The sequence below is a fragment of the Hemitrygon akajei genome, chromosome 21 (assembly GCF_048418815.1).
Source record: "Hemitrygon akajei chromosome 21, sHemAka1.3, whole genome shotgun sequence".
Classification (NCBI taxonomy): Eukaryota; Metazoa; Chordata; class Chondrichthyes; order Myliobatiformes; family Dasyatidae; genus Hemitrygon; species Hemitrygon akajei.
In genome coordinates this window covers 31,254,284-31,271,050 of record NC_133144.1, presented here as the reverse complement: position 1 = coordinate 31,271,050, position 16,767 = coordinate 31,254,284, and the positions used below count along the sequence as shown (strand labels likewise).

The 16,767-nt window shown below is 40.3% G+C and overlaps 1 protein-coding gene across 3 annotated transcripts in view; it reads right to left on the bottom strand.

Annotated features, from left to right (window-relative positions):
• bms1 (BMS1 ribosome biogenesis factor) overlaps positions 1 to 16,767 on the bottom strand; it is an 83,920-nt gene that overhangs the window by 51,137 nt on the left and 16,016 nt on the right. For all 3 annotated transcript variants that reach the window (XM_073025076.1, XM_073025075.1, XM_073025077.1), the window contains exons 7-10: positions 11,440 to 11,561; positions 9,485 to 9,678; positions 6,023 to 6,162; positions 1,094 to 1,722 (exon numbers count right to left, since the gene is read on the bottom strand). In XM_073025076.1, the coding sequence (XP_072881177.1) occupies positions 1,094 to 1,722; positions 6,023 to 6,162; positions 9,485 to 9,678; positions 11,440 to 11,561 (1,085 nt within the window). The remainder of the gene's footprint in view (positions 1 to 1,093; positions 1,723 to 6,022; positions 6,163 to 9,484; positions 9,679 to 11,439; positions 11,562 to 16,767) is intronic.

The window sequence follows — 16,767 nt, the reverse complement described above, 5'->3', positions numbered from 1 at the left end:
TCCAAAATGTGTCTACGACTGCAGGACTTGAGTACGAGAAGAGACTGGATCACAGGTACTGCTTTCCCTGGAGCAAAAGAGTCTGAGATGGTGACCTCATAGAGGTTTATAAAGGGTTTAAACTTTTTCTCAGTGTAGGGGAGCCTAACACCATGGGGCAAAAGCTTAAGGTGAATGGGGAGAGATTTAATAGGGATCAGAGGGGAAAATCTCCTCCACCCACACAGTGGCTAGTGAGTACATACAGGTGTGGTAGAGGTAGATACAACTAGAATATTCAAAATGACATTTGGACAGGAGCGTGGTTAGGAAAGGTTCAGAGGATATGGACCAAATGTAGGCAAATGGGACTAGCACAGGTACACACCTCATTTGGTATGGATGGTTTGGACAGAAAGGCCTGTTACTGTGTTGTATTCTCTGAAAATGTACCACTGCGCTCCACAAGGAAACAAATAATTCAGTGGTCTACATCAAAGGAGCAAAAACCAAGAATGTCTGGTCAGAAATTAAAATCACATTTTAGGAGGTGTGTAGAATAACAGTAATTTGGAGCTGACAGCAGTGTCAGCATGATGGGATCATGGGAAGAATGGTGTAAATATGTCCATGACAGACTAGAGACAGGTATGCACACTTCAAGTCATAGAATGACAAAACAGGCGCTCAGCTCAACTCATCCACTGTGACTGTGTTGCCCAGGGAGTTAGTCCCATCTGCCCATTTTGGCCCATAGCTTTCTACACCCTTCCTATCATATACTTATCTGCATGGTTTTTAAATGTTTCTAAAGTGCCTGTCTCTGGCATTTCATTACAAAAATGCAACACCCTTCTCATATTGCTCGAGGTGGCAAAGTGGGCTAAATTCAATGCTTAAAGATCCAGCTACTGATTCAGATTGATTTATCACACGTACATCAAAATATTCAGTAAAATGTGTTTGCATTAACAACCAACACAAACTAGAGTTACGACGGGGGAAGCCCACAAGTGAGGGAGAAATATGAAATAGATATTGCTTGTTTTTCTTTATATTCAAAGCTTTGATGCAGTAACACCCATGTACTACCCAAATCAAAAATTTCATATACCTGGTGTCTCAACAATTAAATCAGTCTTTTCTTCATAATCGTCTTTTAGTAATTGTTCAGTGTCACAGTGTCTTTGATGTAGCAGGTCTTCTGACAACTCTGACCTTGTCTGTTTCACAAGTAAGTTTACATTTTCACCCTCTTCAGAAGTATTCATTGCTGACATTGTCAGCGCCTCATCTTTCTGTTTACGATTTGAAATTCCTTGCAAAGTTCTTTTCATCACTGGTTGCTCCTTTAGTGTTTTGTTACTAGTACGTAAAGTCCTCTCTGAAGAATCACCGACAATATCGTCCTCTGGATCAGACTCATCAGTCACCTGCGCCTCTGAATCAATCTCAGAGTCATCATCAGCAAATGCCGGCCTTTCTACTGCAGCCTCTGCATCTGGCCCCTCCAACTTCAAGGCTTTAGGCAGCTGGGGATAATATTCTGACTTATGGTCAGTCTCGTCTTGACTGTTGGTTGCTTCCTCATTTTCATTGTCTGTTTCATTACAACTTTCAGAGTCATAACCTTCTTCATCACTTTCACTCATTTCATCATCACCCTCATCGTCAAATACAGCCTTACGTCTCACCCGTCCATTCTCTGGATCAATCTGTTTTTCCTCCTTGGGCATTTTGAATCTGTTTGCGAAAAATAAATGCATTTTTTTAAAACAGAAAACACAGCAAATGATCATCAGTTTTGATTACCTTCATTAGGAAATTCCCATTTTGGTACTTCTCAGCAGTATTATTTGACAAACTAAAGCTAATCTGCTGCCTCTGATCTCCAACAATCCAGATTCAACACTAAGCTCAGATGAGGAATGTGTGGAGCTTCTCCCCAAATTGCCCACCTGGCTTCATCCCCCTTCCCAAAGGTGTGCTGGAAAGATAATTGGTGTCAGTGGAAGTTTGTGGTGCACATCTTGCAATAAAAAGTGCATCAAAGGGACATGAGAGTAAAGTTACAGGGAAATGGGATTGTTGGGAGCAAATGGGCTGACAACATCTCCTCCACCATCACCATCAACACCGATGCATCATAAGGCAATGTGCTTAGCCCCTGCTCTACTTGTTTTATACTTCAGACTGTGAGGCTAAGCACAGCAGCAATGCCAGATTTAAGTTGGCTGGCAACAACACTGACATTGGCCAAGTCAAAGATTGCAATGAATCAGCATATAGGAGGGAGATTTAAAATCTGCAGAGTGGTGTCACAACAACCTCTCACTCAATGTCAGCTGATTACTGACTACAGGAGGAAGAAAGCAGAGGTCCATAAGCCCGTCCTCATTAGGGGATCAGAGATGGAAAGGTCAGCAATTCCTTGGTATATCACTTCAGAGGATCTGACCTGGGTCCAACACGCAAGTGCCATTACAAAGAAAGTATGGCAGTAGCTCTACTCTCTTAAATGTTTGCGAAGACTCAGTGTGTCATCTAAAATTTTAACATGTGTGCTGGAGAGTATATTGACTGGTTACATCACAGCCTGATGTGGAAACACTAATACCCTTAAACAGAAAAGTCTATAAAAAGTAGTGGATATGGCCCAGTCCATCACAGGCAAAGCCCTCCCCACCATTGGGCCCATTTACATAGAGCACTGTCACAGGAAAGTAGCATCCATCATTAGAGATCCCCACCATCCAAGCCATTCTCTCTTTTAACCCCTCAACCATCAGGCTCTTGAACCAGAGATAACTTCACTCACCCAACATTGAACTGTTCACACAGTCTATGGACATATTTTCAAAGACTCTTCATCTCATGTTCTCAATATATATTGCTTATTTATTTATTATTATTATTTTGCTTGATTTTATTTCTTTGTAATTACTCTGAATGTCCGCAAGAACATAAGAACCATAAAAACATAAGAAATAGGAGCAGGAGTAGGCCATCTGGCCCATCAAGCCTGCCCCACCATTCAGTAAGATCATGGCTGATCTGTCCGTTATCTCAGCTCCATCTATCTGCCTTTTCCCCATAATCCTTAATTCCCTTATTATGTAAAAATCTATCTAACTCTATCTTAAATATATTTGGTGATGAAGCCTCAACTGCTTTCCTGGGCAGAGAATTTCACAGATTCACCACTCTCTGGGAAAAAGTTTCTTCTCATCTCCATCCTAAATCTTCTCCCCTGAATCTTGACGCAATGTCCCATAGTTGTAGTCTCACCTACCAATGGAAACAACTTTCCTGCTTCTATCTTATCTATCGCTTTCAAAATTATGTATGTTTCTATAAGATCCCCTCTCATTCTTCTGAATTCCAGAAAGTATAGCCCCAGGCGACTCAATCTCTCCTCATAGGTTAACCCCTTCATCTCTGGAATCAACCTAGTGAATCTCCTCTGCACTGCCTCCAAAGCCAGTATATCCTTCCTCAAGTATGGAGACCAGAACTTCACACAGTACTCCAGGTGCGCCTCATCAGTACCATGACCTCCCTGCTCTTGAATTCAATCCCTCTTGCAATGAAGGCCAACATTCCATTTGCCTTCTTAATAACCTGCTGTACCTGCAAGCCAACTTTTTGCAATTCATGCAGAAGCACTCTCAAGTCCCTTTGCATATTTTAATAACAATCTGCTCTTCTATTATTCCTTCCAAAGTGGATGATCTCGCATTTACCAACGTTGCATTCCATCTGCCAGACCTTGGCCTACTCACTTAACCTATCTATATCCCTCTGCAGACTCTCCACATCCTCTGTACAATTTGCTTTTCCACTCAGTTTAGTGCCATCAGCAAATTTTTGCTATGCTATACTCAGTCCCCTCTTCCAAATCATCAATGCAAATGGTAAACAGCTGTGGGCCCAGCACCAACCCTTCCTCAGGGGTTGCTGTTGTCTCTGCTATTTTTCACATATGATAATGATCTGGATGATAGAATTGATGGCAACATGTTTGCAGAAGGACTTGGAGAGATTAAAAGAATGGGCAAAGGAATGACAGATTGAATACAGTGTATGGAAGTGTATTGTCATGCACTTTGGTAAAGAAATAAAGATAATGACTATTTTCTAATTGAGGAGCTAATTCAGAAATTGGACGTGTAACGTGACTTGGGATTCCTGGTGCATGATTCCCTAAAGGTTAGCTTGTAGGTTGAGTTAGTACTAAGGAAGGTAAATGAAATACGAGCAATCATCAGAGTCAGAAGCACTTTAAAAGTCATCACTGTACCTTCCTCAACCACTTTTTCTGGCAGGTTGTTCCATTTTAGCCCCACATGTCCTTTTTAAATCTTTGTCCTCTCACCAAAAAACTATGCACTCTAGTTTTTGCTACTGTGCCTGGGAAAAAGACTGTGTGCATTTACCCTCCCTTTTGTAAGGTCACATCTCAGTCGCTTATGCTCAAAGGAATAAAGTTCTAGCCTGCCTATTCACTCCTAATAACACATACTCTAATAGTCCTGGCAAAATTCTTGTAAATGTGTTTTTTACTCTTTCCAGCTTAATGACATTCTTCAGTAACAGAATGACCAAAACTGTATACAGTACACTGCTACCCCACTCATTCCTCCAAATTCCAATGAATATAAACCTAACTAACTAATGTCTGATTCTGGAGCTGATAGGACTGAAGTGTCAACATTGATGCCCTCCCTTCATACCAAGAATATCCTTCCTCAGAAAGGGATGCTAAAACTGCATGCCTTAGTAACAGCACAGTCTTACCAATGCCCTGCACAACTACAGCATAAAATTCTGTCTCCTATGCTAGAATTTCTCACTATAAAAGGCACTATTTGCCTTTTCCTAAGCTGGCAACAACAAACTCAGACAGAGGAGTCGAAGGTTGTTATTAATATTGGAATATTGTAATCAGTATTGCTCCGCAAGAACTGGTGCAGGGACAGCTGCTGTTTTGTGACATAAACCAAAGATATGACTGTAGATCGGTGGATTAGCAGATGACGCTAAGATTGTGGAGTTGTGAGCAGTGTAAAGGACCGTCAAAGCATAAAGTGAGATATAGATTAGTTAAAGATACGGGAAGAGAAGCATCAGACGGAGGACCCGAGGAAGTGTGAGGTGCGGCACTTTGGGAAGCCAAATGAAAGTATACAGTTTATGGAAGACACCTTAATAGCATTGAGGTACAGAGGGACTTTAGGGTCCAAATCCATAGTTCACTGAAAGCGGCTACACAAGTGGGTAGCATATTGCATGCTTTCATTGGTAGGCAGATTAAATACATGAGTAAGGAAGTCATGCTGCAACTATATAAAACTACAGTCAGACCGCAAATGGAACACTGTGTGCACTTCTGGTCACCCCATTATAGGGAGGATGTCTGTGGAATGAGTGCAGAAGAGGTTTACCAGGATGTTGTCAGAATTGGAGGGTATGAGCGATAGTTGGACAAACTTGAGCTGTTCTCCCTAGAGCGTCAGAGGCTGAAGGGAGACCTGATAGATTTGAAATTATGAGAAGCAAAGATAGAGCAAGACAGGACCTTTACCCCAGGGGCAGACGTGCCTTGGGGACATGCTTCTAAGGTTGAGACAGGGAGTCTCAAGGCAATGCAAGGGCCAAGGTTTTTTTTAAAAACACAAAATGGTAAATACCAGGAATGGGGCTACCAGTGGTAGTAGTGGAAGCATGAATATTAAGAGAATAGAGGGATATGAATGATAAACAGGAAGAGGACATATAGTACAAATTGGCATCAAGATCGGCACATCGTGTGTTAAATGACCTGTCCAACGCTGTGTTGGTCTACATATGAAGTGCAAGAATAGGTACACAAGAAGAAAGATGGACTTTCTGCACTTCAATACAACTAACTATGGTTCCACTAACTCTATGATGCAAGGAACAAAAACAAGGCTGTTCACAATCACTTTGGGATTAAATGTGCATGAAGAAACTCTAGCTGCGAGAGAGAACCGTTTACATAGAATTCAAGGTTTCAATCTACCTGATTTCTGTCAATTCTTCATATTCCAGAGGATGGGAATCCATGAAGAGAGAGACTTTGCTGGAAACCATTTTGTTATCAATAGTACTATGTGTTGTAATAAGACTCTGCATCAACTCATCGGTTGGCCTTTGTTCTTCCTGAAAATCAAACAATACACACAAACAATAAGAAATCTGTTGAGATGTTAGTAGTGCATTGAGAGAATCGGTGATTATCAACTGGTTTATAACATGTATCAAGGTACAGTGAAAATATTTGCTTTGCATACCATCCACATCAGCATGTCAAGGTAATACAAGGGAAAACAACAGCAGAATGCTAAATAAAATGCTACAGATTCAGAGGAATTGCTGTGCTGGCAAACAGTAAGGTGCAAGGCCATAATATGATAGATTCCAATCTATTGAACAAGAGGTCCGTTGAATAGTTTCTTAAAGCAGAGTCGAAATTGTCCTCAAGCCTGGTCGTACATGTTTCCAAGGCCTTTGTATCTGCCTGATTTTGGGGAAGATGGGGATGGGGTGGGGGGAGGAACAAAAAGACAGAATATCTTTGGTGGGTGGTGCTGGCTGCTTTTCGGAGGCAGCAAAAAGTACAGACAGTCGGTGAAGGAGAGGCTGGGTTTTTAAAAAGCGCTGAGCTGTGTCCACATCTGCAGTTTTGTGCAATCTTGGGCTTGGGCAGAGCAGTTGCCACATCATGCATCTAAATGGGATGCTTTCTGTGGTACATCGATAAAAATTCATAGAGTCAACAGGGACATGCCAAGTTTCCTTTGCCTCCGAGGAAGCAGAAGCAGTGCTGTGCTTCTTGGCCATGGTGTATACAAACTCTGGTGATGTTTTCGACTTGGAACTTCAAGCATTCAATCCTCTCAACCTCAGAAACATTGCACCACCCCTCTTTTTTGAAGTCAATGACCTGCTATTTTGTTTTGCTGACATTAGGGGAAAGGTTGTTATAACACCAGTCTTTAATTTGTTTCAACTAAAATATGTGCTTATGCATAATCCATCCTTCAATGATTTCTTGCATTTCATGTATTTCTAACATGTGACATTTCTAAGGTTCAGGTATTGTCAGAAGGTGCAGATGACTTAGAAGGTGGGCTGTGCAGAAATCCCTGATTAAAATGAGGCTGGTGCTCCTGGTTCAGTGTCCTCTATGTCAATGAGTCCTAAAGCAGATTGGGGGGCACTGCTTTGTCAAGCACCTTAGCTCTGGAAGAAGCTATCCATTTGAATTCAACGTCCCCCATTCCAATTTTCACATGTCTACTCATGGCCTCCTCTACTTCCCAGATAAGGTCAAACTCAGGTTGGTGAAGCAATACCTTATATTCTATCTGGGTAGCCTCCAACCCGATAGAGCAAACATTGATTTCTCTTACTACTGATAATTTACTCCCCCTCCCTCTTTGTTTTCCTATTCCCCATTCTGGTTAACATCTCACCTCCTCTTCTTCTCACCTACCCATCACCTCCTGATCCCCCTCCTCCCTCCCTTTCTCCCATTGCCCACCATTAGATTCATTCTTCTTCAGCCCTTTACCTCTTTCACCTCTCCTTCCCAGTTTCCTTCACCTCCCTCCCCCACTTTCTCCCTTACCTGGTCTCACCAATCACCTGCCAGCTTGCACTCCTTCCCCTCACCCTGAATTGTTATTCTGACTTCGGTGGCCTTTCTTCTCAGTTCTGATAAGTTTTATCCCAAAATATTGTCTTTTAACAGGTCAGCCTCCTTCCCGTCAGGGAAACGAAACCGAGCCTATCCAATCTCTCTTTAACGTTCCAATCCAGGCAACACCTTCGTGAATCTCCTCTATACTCTCTCCAGCACAATCACAAACTTTCTGAAGTGTGCCAATGAGAACTGTGTCAATATTCCAAACATTGCCTAACCCAGACTTTATGAAGGTGTTTACATGACTTTAACATAAGCCATAGTGAATGAAGGTGAATGTTCCATCTGCACTTCTTCACCACCATATCAACATGGGCCGCCACACAGCTCTCTATGGACAAATTCCAGTCTGTTCATTAACATTCCCTTAGTTTATTTACCTTTGTTTGCCTTTCCAAAATGCATCACCTCACATTTGTCAGAATTACATTCAATTTGCCATTCTTCTATCTATCCAGCTGAACTATATTATGCTGTAGCTTTAAACAACCTTCCTCACAATCCAGAACACCATCAATTTTTGCATTAGTTGTGAACTTATAATCCGTCCCATTCACACCAAAGTCGCAAATGTCACAAAGACCTACTCTATTTCTTTTTAATACTCTTCCTCTTAATATACTTTGTATCATATACTCTATAGTAATAGAAAACACCTCGATATTCACCTTATTCTTGTTTGCCAATAAACTTCCACAGCAGATTTTCACTCTAATTTCCTTTCCAAGTATGTTCCTACATTCCCTGCATTCCTCACAGAACTGTGTTTTTAGTTGTCCAGATCTGTCACATGCTTCCCAATTTTGCTTCATCAGCTCCTCAGTTTCCCTGTTCATCCAGATCTCTCTAATGATGTCATTCAAACATTTCACCCTCACCAACTCCCTTTTAAAAGACTCCCATTTGTTGGATGTTATTTTATCCAAAAATAGTTGCACCCAATCCACTTTCACCAAGTTCATCTTTGGCCTTGCCCCATTTTGGGACCCTCACTTGCAAACCATCCTTATCCGTCTCCGTAACTACCTTCAGACTTACAAAATGATGGTTTTTCCATAAGGAAGGGGATGAATATGTGAAAAATAGATAAAACAACAATGTTGCGGGGGGGGGGGGGGCACTTGGACAGGCACTATGAAAGATAAGCCATACAGGGATTAATGGAGATTGGCAACACGATTGACGTGGACAGGTCAGGTTAAAATGCCCTGCTTCTGTGCTGCATGATTCCATGATAATTTGTTGGTTCGCTCTCAAAATGTACATATCTTCCCCCTCTTTACAGTTTTTTGATGTATTCCTCACTCATTCCTAAATGTGTTCCAATCTTTTGGCTTCCCACTGATCTTCACATCGTATGCTATTTCTTTCTGTATGATACTATCCCTTTCTTGGATAGCTACGGATGCTTTCAGTCTTCACTTTTACCCATGGTCTACCAGGCAAAAGTGCACTGGAGTTGAAGACCCATCTCTGGACCCCTAGGCTAAAATAGCATTGCACTAACTGCTATGCTACCATGGCACCCCAGACAGCACAGAGATCATAGGCTAAACGGCCTCTTCTTACATCCTACATGTCCTATGATTCCATAATCAATTGTAATGTCTCCCGCTGGGGAGAAGGATACTAATGTTGATCTTGCTCAAGCCTCAGAACCACTTGCACCATGTACTGGAGGGCAGAGAGAAACTATTAAACTCTGTTTGGAGAAGGAAGGAAAACATTGGCAAAAAGGGAAAAGTAACACGAGAGCTGAAAGTGTACCATATTTACCTCATCTCTGTGTGCATGGCTTCCACCTAAATCAATATACACGGCATCTTTATCATAAATAATACCACCAACTCCAGACATTGGGGCATAGATCAGCTTCTCTTTCTCATTCAAAGACCGTTTCTTCCGCTGCTCTGGAAGTGGACAGGGATCAGGAAGGAAGTCGACTTTATTCACCATGAAATCACCAACACCTGGAGTGGAAAAAACAATTTTAAAATCGCATGTATGTCATGTCTTACACCTATGCGTGTGGAATGGCAGTTTAGCGGTTAGCTTAATGCTTTACAGCACTAGCAGTCCGGGTTCAATCCCCACTGCTGTCTGAAAGGAACTTGTATGTCCACCTGCGACTGTGTGGTTCCTCCTAGTATTTCAGTTTCCTCCTACATTCCAAAGATATCCAGGTTAGGGTTAAGCTGTGGGCATACCATGGTGATGACAGAAACATGATGGCACTCATGGGCTATCCCAGCACATCCTTGAACTGTGTTGGTTGTTGGGGCAAACAACGCATTTCACTGTATCTTTTGATTGCTCTATGTACAGGTGACAAATAAAGCTAATCTTTAATGAATCTAAGTGATGTTACTGTAAATAGACAGGCAAGATGCACTGTGTTACAAAGAACAACTACTAGCAGTGCATTTGCTAAGATTTTACAATGTGCCAATGCTCAATGAAAATACATAAAGCTATGTCTTACAGGCCCACAAATAAAATATTTTAAGGGATTCAGTAGGCAATTGCTCCACAATGTCCTCCCTTTCTACAGCTGTGATACCCTGAACGGCATTGCTAACTCCTGATTAGCAATGCCATTCCTCTACCTCTTCTACCTCCCCCTCCATTCCACTGGTAAGATCCAAACCACGAAACATCCAGCAGCTGTTCCTGCCCTTGTGTCAACTAGGTCTCCATAAAGGCCACAACATTGTAGTTCCACGTACTGACCCATGCTCTAAGTTCATCACCCTCGTTCCTGATATTTCTTGAACTAAAATAGACATACTTCAACCTATCCCACTGACTGTAATTTTGCCGTCAATTGTCTATCTTTCCTCATAGGCTCTCTGCATTCTGAATCTACCTGTACACCAACTTCCCTATTCTTTGACAATTCACTCTGGTGTTCATCCCCCCTGCCACAGCAGCTTAAACCCTTTCCGAAGAGGATACTGGTCCCCTGGAGTTCATTTTTGTATAGGTCATGCATTCCCGAAAAGAGATCTCAATGATCCAGAAATCTGAAAACCTGCCCCCAATTCCTCAGCCACGCATTCATCTGCCAAATCATCCTATCCTTACCCTCACTGACATGTAGCCCAGGCACCAATCCAGAGATTACTACCCTGTAAATCCTGCTTTTCAGCTTCCTACCTAGCAGCCCGTGTCGCTCCCCAGAACCTCATCCCTTTTTCTGCTATGCCATTGGCACCAATATGTACCACTATTTTTGGCTACTCATACCCGCACACCCCCCAGAATGATGTGACATCGATCCAAGGTATCCCTGACCCTGGCACCCCAGAAAGCAACATATCCGAGTGTTTCTTTCATAAGCACAAAATCTCCTGTCTACTCCTCTAACTACTAAATCCCCATCAGAACTGCACTCCTCTTCTTCCCTCTTTCTTTCTGAGCCACAGAACCAGAGACCTGGTTTGTTGCAGGATTCCCTGGTAGGTCGTTCTCCCCCCAAAAGTATCCAATGTGGTATACTTATTATTGAGGGGAATGGCCACGGGATACTCTGCATTGTCTGCTCATTCCCTTTCCCTCTCCTGACAGTCATTCAGGTACTTGCCCCCTGTAACTTATTTCTCTGTAAATCTTTTCTATTTCTTTCTCAATATCCTGCATGAGCTGAAAGTTGTTTAGCTGAGGCACCTGTCCCCGAACACAGTCTGTAAGGAGCTGCAGAAACATAAAACTTCTTTTGAGTAATACATTACCAGGTACATGAACTTGACTGTTGGCTTTGAGATATGTCCCACGCAGGTACCCATACATTGAAATTCTACGGTCACACTTCTGATTTACTCGTATATCCTCCGGGTTGGTCAGATCTTCCATTCTGAAATAATACGATTTTCTCATTTAAAAAAGGTTTCCTGTGCAATAGTCATATTTTGGCATGTTAGAAATACCTGTTAGGGTTGTGCATATCACTGAAATGACGAGGCATTCAATCATGACCCTTTGGAACTGTCTATCTAGAATACTGGAACTGTCACAAAGCTGTGAGTAAGTTTCATCTGTGGGGCTTCACAAAGATGAACGACCTGGAATACACCAAACATGTCCACAGAGGGACCATCTGAAATGCACCATATTTCCTGAAAGTGGCTACACAACTGGTAAGGGTAGTAACAGAGGCATATGGCATGCTTGCCTTTATTGGTCAAAGAAAGGAGTTCCAGATTTAGGAAGCTTCAGTTTTATAATACTGGTTATGCTGTATTGCATTCAATTCTGGTTGTCTGATCTTAGCAAGGATGTGAAGGCTTTTTGAAGGCGTTTTAAAGGATTACCACGACGTTGACTGGATTAGAGGGCATCTGCTATATGAAAGCTTGGACAAACTTGGGCTCTTTACTCTGGAGTGACAGAGACTAAGGAGATAAAGTTTTATAGGATTAAGAGAGGCATAGATAGAGTAGATAGATAGTATCTCTCCCCCCCCCCCCCCATTGAGTTAAAATGTCTCAGACCAGAGGGCATGCATTTAAGGTAAGAGGGGGTAAGTTTGTGGGTCAAGTTTTTGTCTTACACAGAGTGGTTGGTGCCTGGAATCCTCTATCTGCAGTGATGGTAGAGGCAAATATGATAGGGACATTAAAGAAGCTCTTATATAGGCACACAAATGTGCAGGAAATGGAAGGATATGGATATTATGTAGGTAGAAGGGATTAGTTTAGCTGGCTATTTAATTACAGCTTTAATTAGTTTGATCCAAGGATATACCTTCTATTGAAAGGACAGGAAGAGCAGAGGTGGTGGGGTGGCTCTGTTGGTTAAAAAAAAAGAAATCAAATGCTTAGATACAGAAGACATGGGATCCGAAGATATGGAATCTTGTGGGTAGAGTTAAGAAACTACAAAGGTTAAAAAGAATAAAAAACACAAAATGCTGGCAGAACTCAGCAGGCCAGACAGCATCTATGGGAGGAGGTAGTGACGACGTTTCGGGCCAAAACCCCAGACCCTGATGGAAGTTATACAGAGGCCCCCGAACAGTAGCCAAGATTGTGGGATATAAATTACAACAGGAGATAGAAGAGGCGTGTAATTAGGGCAATGTTACGATAGCTATGGGGGATTTCAATATGCAGGAAGGTTGGAAAAATCAGGTTGGTGCTGGATCCCAAACAAAAAAGGAAGTTTGTATAATGTCAATAAGATTTTTTTTTAAGAGCAGCTTGTGGTTGAGCCCACTTGGGAAAAGGTAATTCTAGACTGGGTGCTGTGCAATAAACAAGAATTGATTAGGGAGCTTAAGGTAAAGAAACCCTTCAAAGTCAATGATCATAATATGATAGAATTCACCCTGCAATTTGAGAAGGAGACAATGAAGTCGGATATATCAGTATTACAGTGAAATAAAGGGAATTACAGAGAGATGAGAGAGGAGTTGGCCAAAGTTGATTGGAAGAGAGATTAGCAAGGATGATGATTGAATAGCAATGGCTGGAGTTTCTGGGGGCAATTCAGACGGTACAGGATAGATATATCCCAAAGATGAAGAAGTATTCTAAAGGAAGGATGACACAACCCTGGCTGACAAGGGAAGTCAAAGACAGCATAAAAGCAAAATAGAGGGCATATATATAGAGCAAACGTTAGTGGGAAGCTTTTAAAAACCAACAGAAGGTAACTAAAAAAAAAGGGAGAAAAAAGATTAAATATGGAGATAAGCTAGCCAAAAATATCAAAGAGAATACCAATTTTTTTTTCAGATATACAAAAACGTAAAAGAGAGGCAAGAGTGGATATTCGACAGCTGGAAAATGATGCTGGAGAGGTAGTAATGCAGCCAAAAAATATGGCAGATGAACTCAATTATTTTGCAACAGTCTTCACTGTGTAAGACACTATCAGTATGTTAGAAACTCAAGTGTGTCAGGGGGCAGAAATGACCAGAAGGTAGATAAGTCACCTAGACCAGATGGACTACATTCCTGCGTTCTGAAAGAGTTTGTGAAGGCATTAGTAATGATCTTTCAAATATCAAATAGGTACAGAGGGGATGTCAGGGTAAGCTTTCACGTAGAGAGTGGTGGGTGTGTGGAATGCACTGCCGGCAGCGGTGGTGGAGGCGGATACAATAGGGTCTTTTAAGAGCCTCTTTGATAGGTACATGGAGCTTAAAAAAATAGAAGTTCTAGGCAGTCACTAGAGTAGCTTACATGGTCAACACAACATTGTGGGCCGGAGAGCCTGGAATTTGCTGTAAATTTCTATGATATATGTTCTATCACTAGGTTCTGGAATGGTTCCAGAGGACTAGGAAATTGCAAATGTCACTTCACTCCTTAAATAGGGAGGTAGGTAAAGGAAAGAAAATTACAGGCTAGGTAGCCTGAATTCAATGATTAGGAAGATGGTGGTGTCCATTGTTAAGGATGAAGAATCATGGTACCTGGAAGTGCATGACAAAGTAGGTCAAAGTCCGCATGGTTTTCTCAAGGGAATACCTTGCCTGGCAAATCTAGCCCTCTACTTTTCTAAGCTCCATGTTGGACTTCTTTCAGGAAATAACAGGCAGGATAGACAAAGGAGAGCCAGTAGATGTTGTTTACTTCGATTTTCAGAAGGCCTTTGAAAAGATGGTACACATGAGGCTACCTGACAAGAGCCTATGGTATTACAGGAAAGTTATTAGCATGGATAGAAGATTGGCTGACTGGCAGGAGGCAAAGAATGGGAATAATAGGGGCCTGCTATGGTTGGCTGCCAGTGACTAGTAGCATTCAGTAGGGGTCGGTATTGGAACAGTTTCTTTTCATCTTATATGTTAAAGATTTGGATGATGGAATTCATAACTTTGTGGTGAAGTCAGCAGATGATACAAAGATAAGTGGAGCGGCAGTGTTGAAAAAGCAGGGAGTCTTCAGAAGGACTTCAATTGGGAGAATGGGCAAAGAAACGACAGATAGAATACAATGTTAGGAAATGCATGGTCATGCATTTTGATAGAAGGATAAAAGCATAAATAGAAAGAAAATTCAAAAATCTGAGTTGCAAAGGGACTTGGGAGTCCTTGTGCAGGATTCCCTAAAGGTTAATTTGCAGGTTGAGTCTGTGGTAAGGAAGGCAAATGCAATGTTAGCATTCATTTTGAGGAGACTAGAATAAAAGAGAAAGGATGCAATGCTGAGGTTTAAAAAGGCATTGGTCAGACTGCATGAATATGGTGGGTAGTTTTGGGCCCCTTATCTAAGAAAAGATGTGCTGGCATTGGAAGGGTCCAGAGAAGATTCACAAGAATGATTTCAAGAATAAAAGGGTTAACATTATGAGTAGCGTTTTTTGGTGTGAGGTCTGTACTCGCTGGAGTTTATAAGAATGAGGGGGGACCTTATTTTTTTAAAAAAATTATTTATTTATTAATTTTTAGAAATTACAAAGAATAAATGTGATGATAAAATAGTAAGAAAAATAATATTGACCCTCTCCCCCTCCCCTTAACCCTCCCCCCCCTTAACCCTTATCTAAAGAAAGAAAAAAAGGAAAGAAGAGAAAGATTGCCTGGATATCGGAGGATCCCCACATGCTCCATGGAGTTCAAAATAATTTTGATATTTATTTTTACTTTCCCCAATTACTTTATAATTTTATCTTCAAAGGACCTATGTATTTAATCCTATCTTTTGTAAGTATGGGAATCAAATTTTCAAAAATATATCATATTCATTTCTTAGATTATATGTAATTTTTTCAAGTGGAATACAACTATGTATTTCATTATTCCAACGATCCATAGTTAAATATAAATCAGATTTCCAAGTAACTGCGATAACTTTTTTGGCTACTGCCAATGCAATTTTTATAAATTTTTTCTGATACTTATTCAATTTAAGTTTCGGTATTGTCCCTTCAATGTCTCCTAATAAAAATAATAGTGGACTATGTGGGAGTTGTACTCCAGTAATTTGTTCCAATAAAAGTCTTAAATTTATCCAAAATGGTTGAATTTTAAAACAAGACCAAGTAGAATGTAAAAAAGTACCAATTTCTTGATTACATCGAAAACATTGGTCAGACATATTTGAATTTAATCTTTTTATTTTCTGTGGTGTTATATATAATTGATGTACAAAATTATATTGTATTAATCTAAGTCGAACATTTATTGTATTTCTCATACTATCAGAACATAATCTTGACCAGTTTTTTCCTTCAATTTTAACATTCAAATCAGATTCCCATTTTTGTCTTGATTTATGAATTCCTAATTTAATTGTCTGTTTTTGAATCACATTATACATACAAGATGTAAATTTTTTAATTTTTCCTTTCTGAATTAATATTTCTATTTCACTAGGTTTTGGTATCAACATTGTTTGACCCAGCTTTTCTCGTAAATAGGCTTTTAATTGAAAATAACAGAAAAGAGTGTTATTTGATATTTTATATTTATTTTTTAATTGATCAAACGACATCAATATACCTCCTTCAAAACAATCACCTATATATTTAATCCCCTTTTGGAACCAATTATGTAAAAGTTTATCATCCATTGTAAAAGGAATAAGCCTATTTTGAATTAAAGTTCTTTTTGCTAATAAAGATTTCTTTATCTCATTGTCCATATTTACCTTATTCCATAAATCAATCAAGTGTCTTAATATAGGAGATTCTTTTTTTTCCCGTATCCATTTGGATTCCCATTTATATATAAAATCTTCTGGTATGTTTTCTCCTATCTTATCTAATTCTATTCTAATCCATGCCGGTTTTTCTTCATCAAAAAAAGATGCAATAAATCTAAGTTGATTTGCTTTATAATAATTCTTAAAGTTTGGAAGTTGTAACCCTCCTAAATCAAATTTACATATCAATTTTTCCAATGATATTCTTGACATCTTTCCTTTCCAAAGAAATTTCCTTACATATTTATTCAGTTCTTGAAAAAACTTCTGAGGTAATTGTATAGGTAAAGTTTGAAATAAATATTGCAATCTAGGAAATATATTCATTTTTACAGCATTAACTCTACCTATTAATGTTATTGGTAACATCATCCATTTATCAAGATCCTCTTTTATTTTTTTTAATAA